Source organism: Plectrocnemia conspersa, unplaced genomic scaffold (genome assembly GCF_051122295.1).
Source record: "Plectrocnemia conspersa isolate PC_06_02 unplaced genomic scaffold, ASM5112229v1 ptg000001l, whole genome shotgun sequence".
NCBI classification, from domain to species: domain Eukaryota; kingdom Metazoa; phylum Arthropoda; class Insecta; order Trichoptera; family Polycentropodidae; genus Plectrocnemia; species Plectrocnemia conspersa.
In genome coordinates this window covers 21,958,152-21,984,636 of record NW_028277165.1, presented here as the reverse complement: position 1 = coordinate 21,984,636, position 26,485 = coordinate 21,958,152, and the positions used below count along the sequence as shown (strand labels likewise).

Sequence of the window (26,485 nt, the reverse complement as noted above, 5' to 3'; positions counted from 1 at the left end):
ATGAGAACTTTAAATAAATATCATATTACATATTAATAAAATTAAGCTCTTGAACATGATCAATGTAACAGTAATTATTTTTTTTACATATTTTGATATATATTATGTATGCATTGGTCAAAAATCTAGTAAAATATTTAAGGGTCTCCTATGAACATCTTCAGTGGGATGAATTTAACTCAATCGTTACACACACACAAACAACGGTTATATGGCAAGAATTATTTAATATCATTTTTCATTTCACAGTTAAGAGGTAGTTGGTTGATTTTGTGTTTGTAGAGCTGAATAAACACATTTATTATACAGGCATTTATTTGTTACTGCCTCCGGCGATGCGGTGGATGGGCGGTGGTGACGCATAACACTCCTCTGAAGAATATTCTGGAACATCAAATCATTGCAAAAGAAATAAGTTTTTGTTTGGACGTGACAAAAATCATCATTTCATAAAAAAAAACTAAGGACAATTTTTCACCTGCTTCGAAAAATTCATTCTTGTTACTTTTAAAATCTATAATTAGAATTTAGACCGCAAAACTCTACTTAAAATCAATATAATATTTATAATACAATGATTTATGATAATTTATAATTTTTTTTAAAAAAGTGTAAAAAACAATACAATTTAATAAGTCTGGAGATTTAGAATTAGATAACGCAAATGAATTCCTGACCATCGATTTGGTTGAGAATGTTCAGATAAATATTAAATATATATATGAAAAAAATGTTTTGCAAGCGTATTGATAAGGCCTGGATTGATTAATTACTCTACAAATTAATCTTGAGTAAATTTGAAATATAGATAATTCTATGAGAATTATCAGGAGGGACGGACACAACTCCATCCAATATTTTTTAAGGTTCAACAGGGCAGTTTTTTGATATTTTAATACATAGTGCTGATATACGAAAATATAAAGCCAAAGCTATATACAATTAGAGCCAATGGCACCAAATATGTATAGGTAATATTCACCTTTAAAGAGGAAACTACCAATCTCTATAGTTAAACGAAGAAAATCTTTAATAAGATTTATCTGGCAAAAAAAATATATAATATAAAATAATGTACTGATTAATACAAACTATTTTACAGTTTTTTAATCAATTACATTGAGATATATTACAGATGCCCCACAGTTCATAACTGATCAGATGCTTCTGCTTAAGAATAATAAAATAAGAAATAAATAATGTCGTCAAGATATATCTTGACTGATTGGGTTACATAAAAAAATATATTTAATATATTAAAAAATATAGAAAACTAATTCGATTATTTTATATATTTATTAACAGTTTCTTTATTTTTTAATAAGTACTAAAATGTGACTAAATATATAAAAGTAAATAAAAAGCTACCTCTGTCTGTTGGGCTAGCTAATACCAAGCTACCGAGGCTTCCGCCGAGATGAGAACCCAATATAGCTGGAGGTCTCACAGCTTCGCCCGTCTCTCCTTCCTCGACCGGAAGGCAAGTCTCCACCATAGCCTCCAAGCAGTTAACAAACAATTCGGAGCTCTCGGCGGTACAATTACACTGAAAACACATTAGCAAATATTTATATAATGAGGATATACAACAACAATAGCGGGTAGTGCGCTGAAATCACATAACAATCGTCGCATTGTATATTTCAATTGCAGGTCAAAATGCAAAGCATAAAATGTGTTATAGTCGGGGATGGTGGTGTCGGTAAAACCAGCATGCTCATGAGCTATATAACTAATAAGTTTCCGAAGAGTTATGTACCGACAGTGTTTGACAACTACTCTTTGAAGATCCTGTTTGAGAACGACGAGTATCTTTTAGGACTGTTTGACACAGCAGGTATTAAGTTTGTTATATTTTGTGATGAATGAAAAACTTATAATATATTCAGGTCAGGACACTTACGATCGACTGAGACCTTTGAGTTATATACAAGCAGACGTGTTTCTGGTGTGTTTTTCTGTAGTCAATCCAGTATCGTTGGAAAATATTAATGAAAAAGTGAGTATTTAAAATAATAATTTCAACCAATATTAAATAATAATAATTTATATTTATATTTTTAGTGGATATTAGAAATTAAACATCATTGTCCGTACATTCCGTTCATATTAGTTGGAATGCAACAAGATAGCAGAAACGATCCTGTCATCATAGAAAAATTGAGTAAAACACATAGTTTGCCTGTGACATATCAACAGGGGGAAAAATTAGCAAAAGAACTAGGCGCTGTTAAATATATAGAATGCTCATCGTTAACCCAGGTCAGTAGTGTTTAAGCTTAAAAATCCCTAACCCTTTATAAATGTAATGTGAAAATCTCTATTTTAAATGTAATTTATTAGGGTTTGCTCTGTTTTTCAGTCATTATAATATAAACATCACTTCAAGTGAGTGTAGGATCTTAAAAAAAAATTTCAGCTGTTCATTCATTGTGTTTTAATCAATATTTTCATGGCGCTACTATTATTCTTCCTCGTCCACTATTATTCTTTATTTCAATCTATCTTGGGCCGCTGTCACTGATGTTAAGCGTATGGAGATCCTTTTTTATACTATCCATCCAATACAGTCTCGGTCTGGATGCACTCTTCTTACTATCAGGCTTATAAAAGGTTAGCCACTTTGCAGGCAGATGTTTTTTTAGATTTTTTGAGAGATAACCCGAGAATTTTTGGTTTAGAACAGTGATGGTACTTCAGTTTTTCCAAGGGTGGGGGGGGGAAGATGGCCAGTCAGTGGTCATTTTTTTAATGTATCTATTTGATTAAGATTCATAGTATTTCACTAAATGACATGCATATTTTTAAGCAAATTCAAGGAGGAGGCAAATGTCCCCACCTGCCCCCTCCAAATGACGCTCCAGTCTTCACAGCTGCTAATTTGAAGCAGCTATGATGGCAAAATCATTTGCATATGCCAGTAATTACAGTCACTAATTAGTTTAAAATCCCAGGTGACATTTTCAAAAGCAATGTTAAGGAGCAGGCATGCATGAGATTCGCCTTGTCTCTTCATTTTAAGAGTATTTAAATTATCCAAGATATTTTTGTTAATTTGACAAGGTTGACGAGTTTTCATGGAATTCTGAATTCTTCCAATGCTTCATATAGTTTTCCCTTAGTGCATTGATTCTATTCATTTAAAAAATATGGATATCACTACTTATTAATAAAAACAACTAAGATATAGGCAACTATTGTGCCTTATTTTTAGAAAATAAAATTACAATTGCTTATTATTATTTTTCACAGCTAGGTATATATTTTTTAGGGCTATAGAACCATGCATTACTTAAATATTCTTATTGACATACTCACCACTACATTACAAATTTACAGAGAGGTATGAAGGACGTCTTTAACGAAGTCATCATAACAGCAATAAAGCGTAAGACGGTACCAGAAAAGTCGCCACATCAGAAATGCAGCATTCTATAAATTCACAATAGAAAAATCTAGCAGTTACCTTTGTGAAAGGTCCAGCAAACCGCCACAGTCCGCCGAAACCGCAACTCTGCATATAATGCAACTGCTGCTGACTTGCATCTTCCGACGATATCATATTCTGCACAACAACGGCATACATAAGTGAACCGATTAGTTAATTTTATCCATTTAAATATAACTGACTTACCTGTATTATACTCTGTACGGCGCTCAAGATTACTTGATCATGGCACAGCGTCAACACGTGGTTAATTTTCATGTCTAACAAGCTGTGACTGTAATTCACAAATATAAACAAAAAATTAAATTTAAAATTAATTTATATATGTAAGCGTAAAAATTATATTTTATTTACATGACTGGAAAGACTTTTGGGAACACTACAGATCCCTCGGCTAAGTATTGATATAAAATTCTGGTTTCGGACTCGTCTAAAAATAATTGAAAAATTACCGTTAAGATCGTATTTACAATATATTTTTAATAAAGATTATGTCAATGTACCTGTTGTATACTTCACTAGAGTTGCTAAGACGGTCAAGACTAGAGCTTGAGTTGTGAAATCGCTCAAAACCTCAGGATCGAGCAGAATGTTACTCTCATTGGAAACTGATACACGACCGCTACGCTCCTATGAATATTATTTTTGAATTAAATCGTAATCGTCAATTAAAATATATAAATAAAATATACTTTAGCAGTATCTGGGTCGTTATCGCTATCTGGTGGTCCGTCAGCAACACTATTTGGAGACGCAGGACCATCATCTTCAATGACCTATTAATAAAATGATAGGTAAGTCATAATAGTCTTAGTAGATAAAATATTAAATAAATGACGATCCAACCTCAAAACCGCTGTCACCGTCATTCGACGTCGTTGGATATTCATTGTGAATCATCGAGCACCCAGAATTAGCATCCAGTTCCTGAAATACCAAAACGCTAGTTTAACGATAATTTCACACAACGTAGTATCACAAATTGAAACCGAAAAGCCAATCTCTACAATTCCACATAAGCACTCTATAAGAATCATTGTTTTATTTTATTTATATTATATTAAATCTTGATTAATTTATGTCTATGGCTACTTCATATCTAGTTTTAGACCGTCATCGTTTATAACATTTTCAGTTATTCAACTAAGCGCTATTATTATTTTACAGAAAAGCTTTGTCAATGGATTGAATTAACAGAAATATAATTAAATATTCTAGGTTATGTTGATTTTAAATAGATCTCAGCGATAGTAGATGGCAGCAAGAAGAGTTGATAAACCATCAGCGGTGTAATGTGCGGTTCAACAGTGCGATTAAGCTATGTATATAAATTTGCTTAATAAAATACAAATTGCTTAGTTTAGATATAGAAGAAATATTTATACAGAATGGGCCAAAAGAGACCTTTGAAAATAATAAAAAAAAAACTGTACAAGGCAGAGCAAGAGAGTTTAAAAGAAGTATTTTATATCCTTTAGATTTTCTTGACACACTGCATATTAAATTTCGTAATAGATTTAATTGTAATTGGGAATATTTTTAATAAATTAACAATTAACTTTTTGGAAAATATTAAGGTATGAGGCAAAGAAATCTGTTATATTTACGTTTATAGATTAGAAGCCGGTTTTTCAGAAAGAGTAGACAAATATAAACTCACTCAACATTAAAACAATTTAATGTTGTCAGCTTTACTCTTTTTTTTCATAAGAAAATGTGAAATATGCCTAATTTTAAATTATTTACCTTAAGAATTTTCTGCATATATAGAGCAAAGATACGAGAGATATAAATTAAAACCTTAAAAGTTCTATAAAAATTCGAAACACCCGTTTTATTGTCATTAATTGGCAGCAGTGAGTCGCCAAAAGATGGCAATATGGATCAGGTATGCAACAAAAAAGCATAGCAGTGCCTTAAAGTGACCATTACATTTTCAATATACACCAAAGCAGAGCTGCGCACAGTTATTCGTTTTTTTAAGTAGTGAAAGGTTTAAAATCCATTGAAATTCAGTATGGTAACGCATGTCTATCACTCCAGCAAGTGTATGAATGAACTTGAAAGTTCTGAAACGGGAACGGTTGAAAATATAGTGAATAAAAATCGCCGAGTAAAAGTGCACGAAATAATCTGCAATTTCATAAAGTAAAAATTGCAGTTAGCTGGTTAATTTATTAAAAATACTCTCCATTGATTTTTCTAAGGGATCATCATGACTGAATTGAAGTACACATTATTATTAGTTATAGAATGTATGTACAATATTCAGAGAGTTCCTTTTAGCCTTTTATTATACAAGCAGTTTAGATAAATATTATAAGCAATATGTATTATTACAATAATTATCATCAATATAAGCCGATAGAAAGATTATTTTTTTAATGTATATGTAGAAAGAAGTTTTATCTCCAATAGTGAAAGAATAGATTTTTTTATACCATCTCTTCCAACCGACTGATCGAAAGAAACACTATTTATATAACTAATTTCATATTATATCTACATTTTTTATACAGAGTGAAAATCTAATATTTTCCATTATCAACTTACCCCACAGTTGTTATACATTATATATATTTAATTATATGTACATAATATATATATATATATATATATATATATATATATATATATATATATATATATATATATATATATATATATATATATATATATATATATATATATATATATATATATAATCAAATATGTTCATATAGTATATACAACTATTAAAATGAATTAAGAATTATTGAAACTATACATAATAATGAAGATATAAGCGATTGTTTGAGGAGAAAAATGCACATATGAATCTTTGATCGAAACACCTTTGTCGTAGTTTATTAACCTGATTATCGCTAGACGATCCGCACTCTTTCGAAATCGGCACAGAAAACGATCTTTGCGCTTTGTAAATCAGTCTAGCATTAAACTACGAGTAGTAATCGTACGCATTCAACGTATCAGGAGTTAGAGGCAGACATGAAACAAACATTTTGGTAATACGAAAACTAAATTAATAAACGTCAACTATTTGATCCAATCTGAAATTTAAACATTAAATACGCTTTCTATTATATAAATTATATAAACTAAGAACGATTCTCTTTATTATCTAATGGTGTTGGGTTATAAAAAGATATTACCTGTGTGGATAAAGGCGTATTGGTTGATGTTGAAGATGTAGAAGTCGTAAGCTTATCTGTGGTTTGTAAATTGGAGCTTTTACCTTTATTAAAAAAATAAAAATATTATAAGAATTTCAGTTTTAACGCTTCTTATATCATAGATTTAACTACAACCTCCATAAGCTGATGATATGGCCGATTGGTCCAATACATCCCAAGACTTTTGACGTCTATTATTTCCAGTGGATAAAAAGGACGACGATTGGTTTGAAGACAGTGAAGAATGAGTCGAGCTGTTTAATCCGCAAGATATTCCAGAGGTTGACACTGATGTCTGAACCGGATGAGAGAAAGACTGTAAAATATAAACGTAATTAATTTTAGTTAATAGCCCTAAATTATTGATAATTATTTAAGCAATCTACCGAATTTTGAGGCGTGCTAGTATCAGACATTAATCCTTGGTCATTGACGGAGTCTGGTAGCCATTTCGGGAGAGAGTGTTTCACGTGGCATCTCGATCTCACTTCTTCGGACACGCATACTAGTGCTGTATCATAATAAATATACAGTAATATTAACCTCGATACAATCAAAGTATTATTATCTAACCTGTGAGGTAAGCAATCGTTTCTGTCGTAAGATGGAATTTATCATGACCGCGGTGTCCAGCTACGATCGACAATAAGACGGCCAATACTCTACTAGTTCGGGAAACAGTACCGCCCGATGGATGACGGAAACCTTTGAGGAGATGTCCGACAAGAGCGAAGTGGAAGTTCGATTTGAAGCTATATATTAAAATATAATATTAGTTTCATTAATGTTTGTTTAATTAGGAGGAAACTAACCTTAATCCGACAGCATGATCCAATTGCTTAAAGTGCCACTCTAAAGGTTCTCTTGTGGCCATCATTACTTGTTCCAAAGACTGTAAACAAAGACAGATTGTGATTTTATACGAGAGGATAAGAAGATCAAATAATTTCTCGATTCAATCAACAAGATAATGGATGAAGAAGACAACATAAATCAGTAACGTCCATAGGCTATGTGCCGCTTATAGGTGGAGTTAAAAATAGCGCTTTTACTATCTTTCAAAGTAATATTTTTTAAATTACATTACATATATGTATAAATTGTTGATAAAGATCCTCACGAGCCATATTCTGTACATATATGATCTAAAAAGCCCCTATTATTGTCAAATAATTATGATTATTTTTCTATATAATTAATATATGACTTTGTTATAACCATTGTCTTCAAAGTATCAATATTCAATTGCGATTTATCTGCTATCAACATATTAATAACGGAATGAAAACGAAAAATACAAAAAAATTGTCGACTGAACTTTCGAACATGTGCTTAGTTGAAGTTGTGGGTACTCGGACTCGGCATATACTCACGGGACGTCCCTGACACAAATAAACCCTCAAGGTTGATAGTCCTAATATGCTGCTAAGGAATTTGAAACAATCAAAACTGTGCATTGCATTCGGAATGACAATAAATAAGTCACAATGATATGATATGAAAAAGACAAAGCCAAATAAGTAAGTTAGTTTATATAGATACATACTTGACTATCGAACTGTCCTTGAGAATCTAGAGTGTGAAGATTTTGTTCGAGAAGAGCGAGGCCAGCAGCATATAAAGCCGGTTCGTCCAACTGAAGGACAGAGATTGCCACCCAGAATAGAGCACGGTGTATTGGAGATTCCTGTAACAAAGATTACGATTATTATTTTAAACCAACAGATGCTTTTGTAAAAATTGAAAATAAATACGAACAGGTCTCAATAGTGGCTGAAGTCGCGTCAAACACATCACAATCGCTTCAAGTAAAGATATGTCATTAAACGATTCCAAGGCTTTCACCAGAATCCTTAAAAGTTGTTTAATATCCGTATCAGTGATGCTTTTACTGATACAGCCGAATACAATTAGAGCACGTGGCTGAAGAGCCGGGTTGAAGCAAAAAGCAAAACTCTTCGCTAAAGACGTCCTGAAAAATGAATCAGATTAAATATGCTTGTAGTCAATTTAATTTAAAATATGCATTTGAGACACACCATGTATTCAGCCAGTCACAGTTTTCAATGTCTCGCATGCAGGCTTCCATTATTTCCAGAAGAGCGTCAGTTATTACTTCTAAAGATGTTAAGGAAAGACGCTCTCTATCCATACTGATATTGGCATTAGAAGCAAATGCTCTTTCATTTCCAAATCGACTATAAAAATATGATCTTATTAATATTGGATCATTTTTTGGTATAGTATATTAAAAATCTTACCATCGATCATTCGGATGGCGGTAGCTACTTCTGAAGGCAGTCACAGCTGCGGATTTCACTTTAGATATGCCGAAAAGCAAGTAGAACTTTGGCAAAGAAAATTCATCGAGAGATAATCTCAACACTCGTTGCGTATCCTCTGAATCAGGAATAAATATATATTTAGAAACTCTTGTAAATTTATTATATAAAATTATCAAATACCTGTAAAACTAGGTTTTGTACAAGTGCATAAAGAATGAATGACGTTAATCACTAAACCATGGGTCGATGCCCTCATGCTCAGAGATCCGGAACACACTAGGAATGTTACCACGTGGAATAAGTATGGAAGGTGACGAGCTACGTCCAAGCAATTGTTGAACGACAACATGAGCTAAAAAATTATTATAAAATACACTATTTCGAATGATTCCATAATTATTATGAAATGTTACATACCAAGTATCTGGCCAAAATCGCAATATCGTCCCACATCATGTGCTGTTCTAAAATAACAGTCGGTGCATGACAAGTCTTGTCAATGACCTAAAAATATATATATAAATAAAATCATAAATGATTTGAGTTGAATCAGTAAATAAATTATTTTTGTGTAAAAGAAAAATAGTGGATTGTTAAAATTAATACAAAAAAAAAAAATAAGACGAAAACAACATAAACTTACACAATTACATCCTATGGGAGCAAATGTTTGGGACGGCAACTTGGATAGGGCCTACATAAAATTAAAACGTAAAAATATAAAAAAAACAAACAATAAGAAAAAAAAACAGCAATAAAACAAACAATAATATTAACTAAATCTTTGTACATATTTATATAAACTAGTAATAATATACTTGGAAAAAAGCAGCACAACAGAGTATTTTTAATACAAAAATTATAGACTATCTGCTAGTTTAACTGACAATTTACAATGTATATTTCCAGTAAAATTATATTGTAAAACAATTATGCCATTTTTGCCAAAAAAGATAAAATATCTTCCTGAATTTGTAAAATTATTTAAAGTTTTTTTTTGACCCTTTTGCTTTCACAAAAATATTTTTAAAATATATTTGTATGATTTTGGTTTCTGAGCTATTTATAATTACTATCTAAATATCAATGTATTACATAACAAAAAATGTGTGTTTAGAAAAAATTGTATAAGCCCCTGAAGCAAATATCTTAAAGACCATTCACCACTTAAACACCAGCGACTCACCTGTGAGTAACTTGTTGATTATGTTTTTTAAACAAATTAACTTTTTAAAACAAGTTAACGAATTATTTTTTAAAAATATTAATAAATTATTGTAGATTACTGTACTAGCTTTATTTATTATTAGAAAGAGGTACTGACTCTAAAACGAAATTTTTATGGCAAAAATATGATAGAAAAAAACTAATTAATACAATAGAATGTATATATTACAGTTAAAGTATACAATGACTAGGCATAGTTTGCACTAACTATGAATTTTAATTAAAACTTACAATGCTACATTTTGTGTATACTTTTACTAGATAGTGTACGCTTCAACTAGTGAGCTAGTTACATCGTTAATGAACAGGATTTGACAGACCATTGTGTTTAATTGAATATGCGGCGCGAATAACGTAAGTCTTAAATACGTAAATAGTCAACTTAACAGGAGGTGAAAAATTAATTTACAGATTTACATACGCTCATTTTTGGATTTTTATAATATTATAAATCACAATTAATTCATCAGAAAGTTTTTTCATACAAAAGTAGTATCTATATAACACGATATTGGATTTTGTCAAAAATGAACATTTTCAATTGTGGAATAACGTATGTTATGATGTTGTAACGTTGTTCCACTGTATGACAGCAAGTATCTATGGATAATTTATAGCGTTTGTCGAAAACTTATCTACTAATACATCATTTTAAAATTAAATTTAATAGTGTCTTTTAAAAAGATTTAATAAAAAAATTTGACAAAAAATATTTAAAAACGTTACATTTTTTTTATATTAAATAATTTTTCATTTCCCGGTAGATATTTTGCCAACTCTAGTTTGTTTTTATACTTTGAAGAAGTTAGTTGAAATCGCAGAATCACTCATATAACGTTATTCAATCAAAATCTCAATTCAGACTTTCAACGTTATTCAATTGTAGAAGCCATAAAAAAAACAGTGAATACCCCATGAATGCAACGAATCTATTTAAAAAGAGGATTATATAATTCGGCAACAAAATTTACTTTACATAAATGGTTCAAAATATTTATTAAATATATATATATATTATTTAATTTTGAATTCTTTGACAAACACCGAACAGTGAGAGAATTTTTTTGTGTGCACTGTAACTGAAGTGATTTGACAATGGATATATTGACTAGGTAATGTATGAATTTTCAAAATTCACACTTTACCTGTAATATATGCGTAAATAGCAAAAATTAAAATTTTGTGAAATAGTACTGAGAATTTTTTTGTAGTCATTTTTATATACAGAAAATTTAAATCATATTCTATCTTAGACATCCAAAAGTTAAATCTCAACTGTAAAACTAAATAAATGATTCGCCAAAACAAAATTTATAAAAAAAAATGAAAAATACACCGTATATAATTTTTTTGGCATAAATACTTAATTAATGATGAATCTGAATTCAATGGGCAATTTTACATATGATTTTAGTTATCTTGACACCAGAATAAAAATAAAAATGTGTGAAAAAATTAGTTTATCTTATCATTTTGGCAAAGACTTGCAAAATTATTATACATTATCCTTTTTATAGAACTCAAAATAGAGCAGAACAGCATCTCGCAAAAAGTTAAACCATTTATTTATAAAATTTACACAAAACATTTAGATGTAACTTGAGTTGGATTAAATACATATAATATATACAATTAAGCTATTACACATTTATATGCGTCTAAACTTACTCTACACATACGACCAATGATTTTCTTAGCGACTAGCTGAACATTGGCTGATGCTAAAGCGACGGCAGTGTCCGCCATGATTTCAACCATCGGCGATCCCAAACCTATATAATATAAATTAATGATTAAAAAAAATTGCATCATGTATGTATTTAAATTCACCAACTCACCAGAACTGACACTTCTTTGTATGAAATTATCCAAAACCATATCGATTAGCTCCGGCACCTGTCCAATGGAGCCCCATATTTTTGCTTGTATTGACGGATACATCTCGACTTCTTCAATCGTCAATATAATCAATTTCTCTAAGATCTGTGCCACCTGTTTCTGCCGCTTCGATTCATCGGACGGTTTACAGAACCTGACCAAGTTCGCTAACCACGGAGTCATGTACTCCAAGCATAAATGTTTCAACTCTATAGTCGAACCTCTAAAACCCTAAAAATAAAATAATCTATACATCTTGATCGTTATTTATGATTCATTGATTTTTATATTATTATACCTGAATACACTCTTCCAAAAATTCCAATGTTAAATGAGGCTCGTTCGTCGCCAGTTTTTCGCTAACAGATTTAATGAAGATGGTGTTGTTGGATGGGATGCAAAGACCCGACGTCTCTAATAGTTGACCTTCGATTTTCAAGTCGAACGTTGCTGTCAATGCACACAGTTGGTTGTAAGCAGCTGTTCTTAAACTAGGATCTGCTGATCCCAGGTTCAAAAGAGCCATGTTCAGCAATGTTCCGGGTACGTCTTTAGGTCTGATTTTCTGATGCACCGTTACCGAATCCTAAATGTTTAATTTGTATTTTAATACAGTGATTATAAGATTAGGGTATTTAATATATATTTAATAATTACAGGTTGACTCAGTTCCCATCTGTTCCTGATGTGAATGACAGATTGTACGATACTATCGCAATCGTTATGGATGAAGCTCAATGGACCACTCTCGTTAGCGATGGTCAATGTGAATTGATTATCATCGACAAGACACACCTTAAATATGTATTTGTTAAAATAATAATATTTTATGGTTGAGCTAAAAGTTATTACACAAAATGGGGTCCAATAAACCAGTGATATGAACCCGAAAAACAGATAACTTCAATTTAATATTAACACACGTGAATCATTCGCAGGTTGCAAATCAACATACAGTTTATCTGACACACCAATTTTTTTGTTCATGATATAAATACTATATACACATGTCGATTATTGTATAAAAAAAATTAGTAGCAATCAAATTTAAGCACCTCTTCAATTTCAGAAGCATAATAAACATCGTTTAGTAGTACGGAATGGGATAATACTTTAGTTTTTTCTGAAGATGTTATTTGAATAGCCGTCGGTCCAACCTGAGAAAAATACAACAATTAAACAACACATAAATTAAAAATAAACATTATAAAATAAAGTAATTTACTTTAATTGCCACTTTGGTGTCTTTATGTGATAGCTTTAAAGCATTATTGAAAACCTTCAGGTCTTCGTCAAGAGATAAAGTCGCTCCTGGAAGCTTTTGCTGATCTGGCTCGATTATATCGTTCAATTTATCTTTATTATCGATGAACACTAACTTTCTATTGCCCTGTAAATAAAACTAATATATTTAAATACACAATTATTGTATACATAGCGTGAAGTCTAGAAACAACATCAGTTATCTCCATATGTTAAATTCCTTTTCTATGCTACTTCGTAAGTAAACATGTCTTATGATAAATTCAGAAAAAAAATAAGCGTTAAGACAAGAGGATCAAATTCGATAAAAAGGTGCAGCAGACTACACAAGTGGCTGCGCACTCAGAATTTTTTTTTAATATTAGTCAAAGAACATAACAGTTACAAGTCTGATATTGATTTTAGATGTCACATATATATAAAGTATATTAATACAATACCTTTATCGGAGCCAACATTCTATCATGGAACTTAGTATATTCACGAACCCAACTGTTGCAATTGTAAATATAACACGCATGTATATTCTCATAGGCAACTTCAGGCAATACGTAGAACCATTTTTGAAGAAATTCAGTCCTAAATCTATTGTCCGAACACGTGTGAGTGAAGTCGACGACCAATTCGAAAGACGAGTGGCAAAACGGTTTCAGCGTTAGAATCACGTGATAAATCAATAGATCACCGTTAGTCTCTCCAATTCTAAAATTCACAATTAATAATGAGCAACAAGTCTAACTAACGGAGTTGGTTATAAATTATTTGAAAATCACTTGTAACGTCTCGCTATGTAATAAAACACTGGATATCCTTGTTTCGAAGTACCCGCTTGATAAAATATGTTCAAGCTCTTAATGCTCTTGAACTCTTCCTTTTCATGCATGTTATGCTTTACCATGATTTCTTCAAAGTTGTTTGCCGACATATCGATGGACGACCAACGAGCGTATGACGAAAAGAGTAAACTGGAAGTATAAAATTATATAAATAATAACATTCAAAGCTATAAAGCGTGCGTAATAATCGAGGCTTACTGAGAATCGACTGGTTTATGTTCAGGCGGTCCCAAATATGCCAACAATGTAGCCATTTTATCGAAAGGTCTCCGTCCAACCGCTTTATGATCACGGCTAGACGACAAATAATCACCGATTTTTTCTTGATGACTCCACAACAATCGGTGCAATGCCAAGACGTTAGCATCGCTTATAAAAGACATGGAATGTGATGTTTGATCAACTGTTTCGCAATCTGAAGCGACTTGAATGAAGAACCTAAAGAATTGTTAAAGATTAATATCATATATTTTCAATAGATTAATTTACATCGTTGAGTTTTACCGTCTTCCGATTTCAAAATGTGCTCTTAAAAAGTCATTAAACGGCAACATGTGCTGTTCCTTTGAAAACTCAACATGATTCGCAATGTTTTGCAGTATCTTAGACATGAGCATCAAACCGCGTTTAACACTTGCCGGAACTTGTTTAGAAACTATGCCCATTTCTTGAGGAGACACTGTTAATCATATAATTAGAGTTATTCTATATACTTAAATGATGAAAATAAATATTTATTTACCTATAGCTGGATTTATGAATCTCAAAAATAAGACAGTGCCTACAGCACCGATGCTTGTTTGAGGAAATTGTGCGAATCTTTTGCTTAAGACCTTCAAAAATTACATAATTAAATGACATAATTGATATTTATTAAATGCAAACAAGATGATCTTTACTTGATATAAACAATGACACATGCTTCTTAATTGCGGTGGAAATTTATCAGCTGAATTTACGATGGCATCGAATACTTTTTGAGTCAAAGCTATTAGATTCTTGCGATTGACTTCAATATCTTCAGCTGGATCGACTCTATAATTCATATATATATATATAAATAAATATGTATTCAAATTATTTGTATCAAATAAATTATGATATACCTAGCTGGATCGACTTCAAATATAATCTTTTGATCGTTATCCATAGCTTTTTCTAGCAAAGGGCTGATGAGCGGTTCCAAAAGGCTTTGTAAGTAAGAAGCTCCATATATTTTGAAGCAGAACGCCATTATTTTAGAACCGAGTGAGTTTCCTCTGAATAACGTTTGCATGCAGTCAGAGACCTAAATAAAATTGTTTAAAAACGTTTTCAAATGATTATTTATTAACATCAAAACTTACTTCAACTTCTCGATAGAACATGTTCCAAAGCAAAGGTGAGAGTAAATGCTTAGCGTCGAACAAAGTCACAAATACTCTCGCCAATTCATCCATTTGAGACGTAGTCACGACGTTCGCCAAAGCCATAGCTATCGGCAGTTCTCCTTTATCCGAAATCATTGTAACTAATTGAACTAGCTGTTCAAATCGATCGGCTAACACAGTTTCGGCCAAAGTATCAAACTCGGTTCCTTGTTGTAGAATTTTCGTCAATACTTCCATGAAAGCGGCTCTAGTTTGTAAATCTCTATTGTAACCGAGATCTAAGACAAATGATTAAATAAGTGTCACATATAGAATAGCATTAAATAAAATACAAAACATACCTATGCTATGCATAAGACCAGAATCTATATTGGCACTTAGCAAATTCGACATTGCCTGAATGGTGGCATTTCTCAGCGTGTTTAATTTTCCGGATCTCTGACGAGGATATGACGAACTTTCTTCGATAGCGTTACACTCAGCTTCGTTACAATCGTTCAATAGGTTCATGAACAACGTAAAATACCTATTGATAAATAAAATAATATTAATAAAGATTCAATATAAGTTAAATTAAGCAATACATTCAACACAAGTTACTTCAAGAAAAGTTGACTCTTAGCTTCCATGAGATCGCCTCGATCCGATTCTTCAGGCTGTAAAGGCAGTCCTCGTAGCAATGATGCGACTGCTTCCATACAAGCTTGATCTAGCTCTCTATGAAAAGAAATATCATTAACATTAATGTATTTCGTAAGATAATCTATGATCGTTACCTTGTAATTGCAGTAACGTCGCCGCAAACGGGTGGAGCAATTTGATGACTAGTTCCTAACACCCAATCGGTAAGATATTCCACTAGTTTATTTCTGAATTTCATTTCCTAAAACAATATTTTATTATTAACAAAATTAATTATGAATTTAGCATTAAAATGTGAAGAATTTCACCTGTCTGAAAGCAAGATCGTCTCTACGTCTCATCATAGCTTCTACGACTTGACAGAGCTTAGTTTTAATGTGTACGGATAATACTGTCATATCTAGGTGTCTCACATATCTAAAAATAAACATAAAAAACGATCAGAATATATTGTACTGTAAGTTTTATATACTATTAATAATGGAAATAAAATCACTGACAACTAAAACAATAAAAATTACTTTGTGTGTGATTATGTGTAGTTGAAATATTTATATGGTAATAGAAAAGACAATCTTCATAAAACGAGAACCATTTGATTTTGCAAAATTTATTCTATTAATTATCGGTTAGGTTAGATCAGGTATTATGCTTGTAAATATATATGTACTAGCAAAAAGACCAAATGTGATTTATCTCTTATATTTATCTATTATATTTTCAGTACTATGTTATATTTTCTTACTATAAAAATACATTACCTCACAATTGCTAACATCATTCCTTCTATAGAAGTAACACTGAGGTGCTCGGCCGGTTGCTCATTTTTATTATTATCCAGTATATTTTTCATGATGAATATTGTATGCTCAACAAACTGTGTATTCAATTCAGTGAGCATAACCTGTTGCTGGGGATCGAAGAACTTTTCTATGATAGAACGAATTTGATCGAACAAAATCGGATACAAGGCGGAAGACATCTCGTGCCCGATTAGTTCTTTGACATGCTTTTGTATCTGAGGACCAAACTTTTCATTGACACAAACAAGAAGCCTCAAGAGTTGACCAACAAATCTTAAAAGAAATGTTACACATATAGCATTCATATTAAAATTCAATTAACATAAATAAAAATATTAAATACTGTGTCACTGGACAATATTGGACGTCTTGAGAGCTGTTGGCCAAAACGCTGCACTTCCTCGTATCTAATAGACCTATAAAAGTAATGATTGATATAATATAAAGGTCTTATTGAAAAATTGTGTATTATTTATTATATAACATTACATACCGTGCAATGAAGTGACACTGGAAAGAGTCAAACAACTAAGAGTTGAAGTGTGACTAGGGATCAAGGGTCGGTTGCTAGATTTTCTTTGCAGGCAAACTCCTCCGAGGGCACAGAGGAATGACGTCATATTTGCCCATTCATTGATTTGATCCTAGACGATACATACATGTTAATAATGAAGTTACAATAATCATAATAAAACCATGACTCACTTCTAAGTCGTGTTCGCTGCTTTGATGCGAAGCTCGTCTTTTGCCGGTCGTGCGAGGTAAAGCTTCGAGTGGACATTCCTCTCCGCCTTTTCCGGCTTGTCCTTTAGGATATGATTGTAAAAGCTTACACATTGAGTCCCTATTGTTAAAAAAAAAGACAGTTAAATATTAAAAAAGGGTTGTTTTTCAGATTTGAAATGATAAATAAATATTGGGTAGTTTTAAAGTTCAATTTTTCATTTAATTACAGTTTAGATTCACATAATTTATGTAAAAAGTACCAATTTCTGAAAGTTTCCTCCCAAGCTGGCTGAACGCCGTTAACACAGTGTTCTATTTTCCTTAGCAGTGCCATTATACGTTTTTGTAAAGCAGCACGACCTAGAAGCAATCGATAATGTATATTTCATTTTAACAACAACACAATAAAAATCTAAATTTAAACTATTATAAGAAAATATAGTATAGAAATACAACCAATTACATACCATGTACATTTTCATAAAAGCACATTCTTGAAACATCCTGGCTGGCTGAAGGGCAGAATTTCATTTCAAAACAAACCCAGCGTTTTAGAGCAATGCTTTTCACAATAACGCTTCAAGTTAACATATTTTTAAGACCATGGTTATTGTAAAAAACACCATCAGTATTAGTTAGAATTGTTAATGAGAATAACATATAAACCTGTAGTCAAAACGGTGCTGGCGTGCGCAATTTCTTGGAACAGATGATAATTGGGCAGTAGATATGTGACTGTGACTTCATCAGTGCCACATCGAATATCGGCTTCTTGGCAGAGTAGTGCGAAGCAAGACATGGCGACCAAAACAGCGTCCATATCGATCGACCACAAATACATGAAGAATACCACTTCCAATTTTATATGTGCTTGCTTGCAAATGGCTATCTGGCTGCCGACGTTTGCGTAATCCTTGTGCCTTAGCAAGAATGCATTTCGGCATTTAAGAATCTCACGCAACCAACGAAGGATATCTGTATAGTTCATAATCTGGTGCTGGATCAGTTTTTGACTGATACTGAACAGTACTTGTGAGCTGAAATAAAAATATATATGCATAAGAACACTGGAATGGAATTGAAAAATAACTTTAAAGTATACCTGATATCCCAGAATGTATTGACCGGCGCTTCCGGATTCCACATGTGTATTCTATCAGGTCTGTGCAAAGCTAGTAGAGCTTCCATAGCTTCTTGTGCCACTTCTCCCATAGCTCCCTGATGAACCAACGACACTAATCCATTGATCAGTTCTAGAGTTGAGCTTTGTACTTCGTGTCCAGCTTTTCCTTGATTCTATAAATTTGTACAAATAACTGTTCATATAGAGGTGATACACAAATACTGCTAGAAAACTATTATTTTATCTAGTAATTGATTATGGAAACACATTAAATGTTCAGAACAAAAATCTTTTTTAAATGGTCAGAATAAAAATCAAATCTCAGTCAGAATTTTATCAACAGCCTTGTTATAATTATATTATTCAGGGTCAGAATAAAAATAGAATATGATCAGAATAAAAATATAGGACGATCAAAATTAAAATAATGAATGGTCATAATAATATTATTCAGGGTCAGAATAAATATCAAATGGTTAGAATAAAATTAGCATATGGTCAGAATAAAAATATAGGACGATCATGTGTATTAAAAAATATATTACAACATTTATAAATAAAAAAGGACAATAAATTATTTATTTTAGAAATATCTTATAAAATATCTCACTCGCACCAAAACTGTTGAGCAGGGTAGGTGCGAGCAAGCGTTCGTCAGAACATTGAATACCCCATGAATACTCTCAACGAAAGGACGCGAAGGTATTTAGGGCGACGAACGAAGCGGGAATAACTTGTAAAACTTAATAAAACACCTTTTATCAACTGAAAAAAATGATTCTGACCATTTGTCAAAATGATTCTTACCATTTAATATAAATTCTAACCATCAAATATTTGTTCTGACATATGTGTATAAATTTAAACCTTTTAATATAAATTCTGACTCATGTAATTATTATTTTTATTATTAAATCTTCCGTTATAACCTGACAGGCATAAACCCAATGCGTTACAACGGGCAAATCTGTACCAACTGAGTAAGTCAATCAGACATAATGAATACCTACAAGTAAGTATTAACCACCAGACTGAAAGTCTGGGAATCGGTGACATCTATATTATTAATTATAAATTATTGTGCTATACAATTTATAATCAATAGATGTCACTGCAGCTGGGGCCGTTTTTTTTTAATAATAGCGGATTTTTATAAAATAAAAATTCGAGTGCCGCTGCTGGGGCTCGAAGCTGCAACCTTAGAGTTACTGGTCTGAGACGTTACGGACTAGGCTATTCCATCCTTAAATAAATTCTGATCATAACTGTATTAAAATTCTGACCCGAAAAATACGAGCCAATGATTGTTAACAAGACAATTGGCGTTAAGCACAGCTGAGGTATTTTGCCCGAGAACTTGTATTTGTATAGCAATATTTGTTTTAAAAGTTTTATAAAAATATATATTATAAACATACATTTAACATCAGCATAGGATCGGCATGAATCAACTTTACTAGACATAAAAGTAGATTCCTATAGACAGGCATTTCTTCAGATCTGTTAAGTTTCGATTGAACGTCTTTGGATTTCAATGTTAGCGATGTAATCATTCTGAGTGGTGTGTGAGCTATATAGCCCTGAAAATAAATAAAAACACATTGAGTAACTTCTTTAAAAGCACGCAAAATAAAAATAATTACTTGTGTTGCTTTGTTGAGGGTGTCAGTGAACATAGCGCGTAGCTCTGAAGATCTACTATAGAGCAATTCGACTTGTGGCCACCAATTCAGGCGTGGTTGAGTGATTATTCTGTAATACAATTATAATTATGGATTATGATATAATTTATAATAATCTATTAGGTTGTCACATTCGTTTCTGTATAACTAAATGTATAACTTTTTATAAATTAAAATGTTTTTGTTAACAGTAGTCGTATCAAAGATGCTATTTAGTAATGGGATATTTTTTGTTTCGATATTTTTAGCCCTAAATCAACAATGGCAGTTGAGATAAAATAATCTCAGTTAAGCTATATTATGCTTTATTAGTTTCAACTCGGTCATAATGCGACAATAGCAGTTAAAAATATCTGTAATGCAATGGGCAAGGATGCCATTAAATTTAGAGCGTCAAATGTGATTCTAAAAATTTCATTTTGGGAATTTTGACAATAAAAATCTACGTAATGGTGGGTTTTTAGTGAGGATATTAGGGCTAATATTAATGCAGGTCTGAGATTTACGATACAGAAATTAGCACAAAAGCTCAACGTGTCGCCCACATTAGTTCACAGACATTTAAAAAATTAGGAAAGGTGTTAATTTGCAGAATATGGGTAACTCATAAATTGTTTGAGGAAAACCTCACGCAGGGAATCTTAATATGCCAATAAATGATTTTAGAACAGAAAGATTTATTTTTGCGTCGAATTGTTACTGAAGACGAGAAGTGGATCCTATACTTTAACATGCGACATAAAAGGCAGTGGATGGATGCCAATCAACTCCTAATTCCAACCCCGAGAACAGAATTACGCTTCAATAAGATAACGTTATGCATTCGGAGGGATATGAAGGGCATAATTCATTATGAGTTATTAGATTCTAGGCAAACAATTACGACAGACACATAGTGTACTCAGCTAATTCGTTTAAAAGCGACTCAGACCATAAAAAAGACCTTCCCTTATAAATTAAAGAAGGTTAATTTTACAACAAGACAGCGCTCGCCCTCATGTATCCAAGAAGACGATAGATAAAAATCAATGAATTTTCTTAGGAACTCCTTTCTCACCCACCGTATATTTCAGACATTGCTCCAAATTACTATCATCTATTTAGATCCCTGCAACAGTGTTTAGGTGGAAAAAAATACTGTACAAAAATATATATAAAAAACAACATTAAATAATTCATTGCTTCTAAAAATACATTATTTTTCGAATCAGATACATATAAAAAAATGATTAACATGTGGAGTACGATTGTAAAAAAATATGGAGAATGTATAATTTAGTAAAATTATTACGCGTTTTAATTTTTAACTCATTTAACCCGCACATTATAAAACACAGACTTATGGAACTACCTGATATGTATATATATTATATAATGATATATTTGATTTATTTATATGTATTTTCCATTGATTTTGAAACTAGTTTTGATTGAACAAATATGTTATTACAAAAAACATGATTCGTGTGTGACAACTTAATGAAGTATATGTAATTACCTGAGTAAAGATGTAACGAGAACATAATGATATGCAATAGGACTGTTGAGATTCAGGCAAACTTTGAGCGCCTCATTATTATGTGGCATTATGCGGAAACATGAAACGAAACAGTCAATCATCAGATCTATGTCGCTATATGAATAGTACGACTGACCACGAGGATATGGCTTACTCGGATTGAATAGCAATGCCTGAAAAAATACAAAAATAAGTAAAAGTACAATAGATTTTTATTATAGCTATGTAAAGAAAAGCATACCTTTAGATCATTGATGATGCTCTGAACGAGCGTAAAAGTGACGTTGCTGGAATCGGATATATTTATATAAGTGGAAGCTTTACACAGTTTTACACACGTCACGACTGCGGCTTCAGTCATTTGTTTAGAGTTAGCATGAGGACCTAATCCTCGTTTCACTGAATCTATAAAATGTTTTTTCTTGTTGTGCCTAGGACTACATGGGGCGCCACTATCAGCATTGACGATTTCCTCTAATACTTTCTATACAATTTAATTTAAATACAAAAATTGGTTTATTAATGTTAATAGTTCATAAGTAGATTAATTAAACTATAATTACAGGACTCAAGATTAGCAGCATTATTTGCAAGGGCCACATGGCAACCCTCGATTTCTTATTATCGGCAAATCCGTCATGCAGCATATCAAAGAGCGTGTCACAGCAACGTGCCAGATCTTCACTAGGTTGTCTTTGAACTTCAGCGAATTCTCGGGGATAAGTATCGAGCCAATTCCAAACAGCTCTTTCTAGCGATGATGCTAAGACTACGTGTGCCGACTTTTTCAATAATCTAAATTTTTGTATGGTTTCTAAACAAGAAATGGATAATGATGTTATATTTGGAATATCATTCATGCATTTGTATTATATTTAAAGACATACCTGTGAAGAGTCTCGTTAATCTAATAACATCCACGTTGATGTATTGAATTAATTCTATGTCCGAATAATCAGGGTTTTCTTCCGAGGATGCTGACAGTTCCTATAAACCATCATTATTATTATTATTATTATTATTACATATGTTACAACTTTCATATTATATCTGATGACGGCTATAACTTAAATAAATAAAAAAATAATTATATATATTATTACCTGTAATCTTGCTGAGATTCTATTGAATACGGCATTGAAAAAATTTAAACTGAGTGCAAACAATACTTTACTAGCTAACTGTTTCAACATAAGTACATTTTGATTATCGTTAGGTACATCTGAAACAATAAATCAAGTATTGTAGAGTATTAGATAAATGTAATTTCAAGTATTTTATGTTCTACCTATGAACTGGCATATCTCTCTCAGAAGCAACTTTACGTTCATTGCCTCGTCGAATTTTGTCGTGTCCTTGGGCTGCGAGCTGAGACATTTCTCTAATGTGTCTAATACTATAATTAAGCTATCGTAATAAGATCTTTCTATCTCGGACGTGTGGGGTCTGTTAACATTTCCTCCGCACGCCGGCTGGAATAGTTCGTTGACCCTTTGCAGGATCTTTGTCAGACCGGAGATGACGAGCGAAAACCGGTGTCGGCTTATCTGTATCAGGCATGCTTTGCATTGTTCTTCGTTTATTCTTGAATGAGTGTTTTGAGGACCAGTCCGACACGGAAGCTGAAAATAAAATAAAAAAGTATTATAAATTGGGTAAGAGTAAATTATGCTTCAATAGCATTATACATTCTCCGTTTGTGATATTGTGAGATAGCATTGTTGCTCGTGTTTTTTGTCAACGTTTGGTAAGCGACCACAATGGTTTCGCCTATAATGGATCACACGGAAGACATAGTCTTGATTCATTAGATGGGTTGTAATTGGTCTAAATAAACCTTTTTTCTCATTCGTCCAAGCTTCGGCAAAGGGAATACCTAGATCAACCTGAACTTTTCCTCACTCAACGCCTCAATTTATCTGTATATTTGGGCAATAAAACTGTACTAGAACAATTATATATAAATATAAGATAATAAACAGCTTTCTATGTGTCTAACTGGCTGAATAAGTCACACCACTCGGCAACAAAACCCGCATTCACAATCTACTGCATTCAATTGTACAATTTTGTTAGATCCAATTTTCTCGGCTATTAATACTGAAGGTTAGTTTGTGCTGTGATAATTTACATTCAAGGTATTTAAATACTCTATTGAAAAACTTGTAGCTTCTTTTTCGTTTATTAACTTATCAATTGAGTAAAATAAACGTATTACAACTGACATCATATCTTGAATCGAGAAATTCATTGACTGTGTGCAAGTGTTGCTCACTTTCGAAGCAATTTGTTAAGGGGCAGATTCAAGGTTCAGGAATTTTGCCAGAAAAATGTATGTCATTTAAGTAAATGCTATGAATCATAACGTAATAGAAGTATTTAAAAAATCTGAAATGATATTTTTTCAAATATATTATGTCATTTCAATGAAATCATATCGGAATACATTTTCACTGGTAGATACATATTTTTACTAGCGAAAAATAATTTATCTGGCAGGTGTTAGTAAAATTATATGATTTCAACTTTTGTATTATGTAAAATGTGAGTGGCGCCATAATTTCCTTTGACATGCTTCAATTTATATTTTCAATTTGCCGCCTATCAAAATTAACATTAGCATTATCGCCCCCAAATCCAATGCATTTTTTAAAGTCCTTTAACGTTTGTACACAAAAATTGATTACCATATCTGAAGTTTCCCTTCTAAATTTCTCAATTTTAACAATTTTACATTTACTTTTGTTTTATAAAAATATTGGATTACAAGTGGAAATATTTTTTCAACTCTGTGGTTACTAGAATAAGTGCTAATACTGTAAAATGAGTAGCTTTGAAGTTTATTACGAGTGAGGTACACTGAATTTGATTAATCAAACAAGTTGTTTTTGTTTTGGCTGAAGAATACTGTGTGGCAATTTAAGAATCATTAAACTTTTTTAAGGCAATCTGTAGAAGCAAAAGATGGATGTTTTTTTAATCACACGGTATACGAAACACAATTCTGTTGCTTCTTCTGCGCTATTTTGTTTTACAATATATTCTGTAACAGTTTTACATGTGTTTAGTGATGTTACATTGGAAGTATGTTTTTCTTTTCTAATGTTCTCTGATTCTTAATATGGCAATTCCTCTGTGACTAATACTTAAATATGTATTACAGTGTTTGCCTTAATTGTTAATAAACAGACAAAACTAAAAAATAATGAGATAATATCTAATGCATTTTAAACATATTAACAACCATTATAATTTTAGTAAATATATTAATATGTAATTAAATAAAATTGTTGCAGTGGGATTTGGTTTACACGGATAGTTGTACCGCGAGTGTGTTAGATGGAGCTTTTTGAGTGATATAAATTATCGGTTCTCCAAAATGTGTGAGAGACAAAACGTGTATCGTTGAATATCTTTAAGGTGTAATAGACATTGACATTTTATTTATTAATCATAGTTCATGCTTACACATTTTAAAATTCTTAAGCGTTAAGCGTTGATAGGTATCTAAAAAGTTGTAAGCCGGGACTTTTGGGCGTCCCGAAATGTTTGTTCGGGACACCGAGACGTCTGACAACCCTACATTAGCTTCCTGCCATACTTTAAGGTATATCTTACTATCATTTGTTCTTTTGAGAATATATTATGAAATTGTGGAAAACACTTATTAATCGCTAACATCGTTTTTCAATTAATTTTTAGCATTTTTATTGGCTTTAAGAGACTCATGAATTGATATTTTTCACAATTTTTAAGAGCGAAACACTTTATTTGAAAATATTTTTTATTGACTTTATTTAAACTGGGAAATGAAAAAAAATTACGTCCTTTTAGTTATGCAGTGTAATATAATAGAACATAATATATTTAAAAAAAATATAAAAACATTTTCGACCATAATGTAACATATCAACAACGGTCGCCCGGATTCAATGCATCAAAAGAGATGGTATACTCTCTCATGAATATGTTATGGAACTGCAACTGATGTTAATTTCTAAGATGAATATTAATAAAGGATGTCAATAATTTTACTCTTACTTATATGGATGTACATGTAAAGAAATAAACCAACGATAAATGATCATGAACTGCTAAATCAAACATCATGGTGCAAGCGATCGTATTGCGTATTCTGTTGATAAAAACATGTTTTTGATTCTGCGTGATAGGTGCGTATGTGTGCGTGCGTGTGGGCGGATGGGGACATTACCTGGTCCTCGAAGCGCGCAATGAGCGAGGCGGCCCACTCGGCAGGCTTTTGAGTGGCCATCGCCAGCCGAGGGCTGCGGCCCTCCACCACAAGCCCTCGAAGATCCTCGCCTCTCGAACAACCACCCTAACCACCCACCCCGGCCACCCCTAGCTACCGACTGTCGACGCTAACGACGCCCTCGGCGGACTAGGCTTTTCCCCGACGGCACACTTTTCCCCCCATAGGGGTTTCCGCGTCGGAAACGCGATAATTTCCACTGCAATACTACGCTATAGTAAACGACGCCGAACGGTC

General features: G+C 32.2%; 2 protein-coding genes across 2 annotated transcripts; one reads left to right on the top strand and one right to left on the bottom strand.

The window, feature by feature from the left end:
• Positions 1–77: 77 nt before the first annotated feature.
• Positions 78–26,485, bottom strand: Nf1 (neurofibromin 1). Its single transcript, XM_088185913.1, has 56 exons — positions 26,189–26,485; positions 23,264–23,597; positions 23,079–23,197; positions 22,863–22,962; positions 22,539–22,789; positions 22,217–22,459; positions 21,955–22,148; positions 20,418–20,526; positions 20,193–20,354; positions 18,754–18,947; positions 18,318–18,688; positions 18,119–18,163; positions 17,912–18,011; positions 17,631–17,769; positions 17,419–17,569; positions 17,269–17,341; positions 16,884–17,198; positions 16,431–16,539; positions 16,257–16,363; positions 16,081–16,197; positions 15,822–16,006; positions 15,457–15,758; positions 15,217–15,398; positions 15,010–15,145; positions 14,853–14,943; positions 14,615–14,789; positions 14,309–14,548; positions 14,048–14,239; positions 13,715–13,976; positions 13,237–13,401; positions 13,067–13,168; positions 12,669–12,806; positions 12,310–12,597; positions 11,972–12,242; positions 11,802–11,905; positions 9,550–9,600; positions 9,324–9,410; positions 9,087–9,258; positions 8,883–9,021; positions 8,661–8,819; positions 8,380–8,593; positions 8,168–8,308; positions 7,434–7,513; positions 7,195–7,373; positions 7,008–7,132; positions 6,757–6,937; positions 6,601–6,683; positions 6,303–6,386; positions 4,295–4,375; positions 4,141–4,224; positions 3,952–4,078; positions 3,803–3,878; positions 3,635–3,722; positions 3,467–3,565; positions 1,369–1,546; positions 78–384 (listed from the first exon to the last, which is right to left on the bottom strand). Exons 1-56 carry the CDS (start codon positions 26,246–26,248, stop codon positions 314–316), a joined length of 8,625 nt encoding a protein of 2,874 aa, XP_088042039.1. The 5' UTR covers positions 26,249–26,485; the 3' UTR covers positions 78–313.
• On the top strand, positions 1,554–3,749 carry LOC148239217 (cell division control protein 42 homolog). The gene is made up of 4 exons (XM_088185921.1): positions 1,554–1,837; positions 1,890–1,999; positions 2,065–2,262; positions 3,340–3,749. Exons 1-4 carry the CDS (start codon positions 1,660–1,662, stop codon positions 3,436–3,438), a joined length of 585 nt encoding a protein of 194 aa, XP_088042047.1. The 5' UTR covers positions 1,554–1,659; the 3' UTR covers positions 3,439–3,749.

Coding starts and splice junctions, on each gene's coding strand:
- LOC148239217 (XM_088185921.1), top strand. CDS start 1,660: ATGCAAAGCATAAAATGTGTTATAGTCGGGGATGGTGGTGTCGGTAAA. Junction 1,838..1,889: donor AGGACTGTTTGACACAGCAG/GTATTAAGTTTG, acceptor TAATATATTCAG/GTCAGGACACTTACGATCGA. Junction 2,263..3,339: donor AATGCTCATCGTTAACCCAG/GTCAGTAGTGTT, acceptor ACAAATTTACAG/AGAGGTATGAAGGACGTCTT.
- Nf1 (XM_088185913.1), bottom strand. CDS start 26,248: ATGGCCACTCAAAAGCCTGCCGAGTGGGCCGCCTCGCTCATTGCGCGC. Junction 23,198..23,263: donor AGAGATATGCCAGTTCATAG/GTAGAACATAAA, acceptor TTATTGTTTCAG/ATGTACCTAACGATAATCAA. Junction 12,807..13,066: donor ATGCTTCTGAAATTGAAGAG/GTGCTTAAATTT, acceptor TACATATTTAAG/GTGTGTCTTGTCGATGATAA.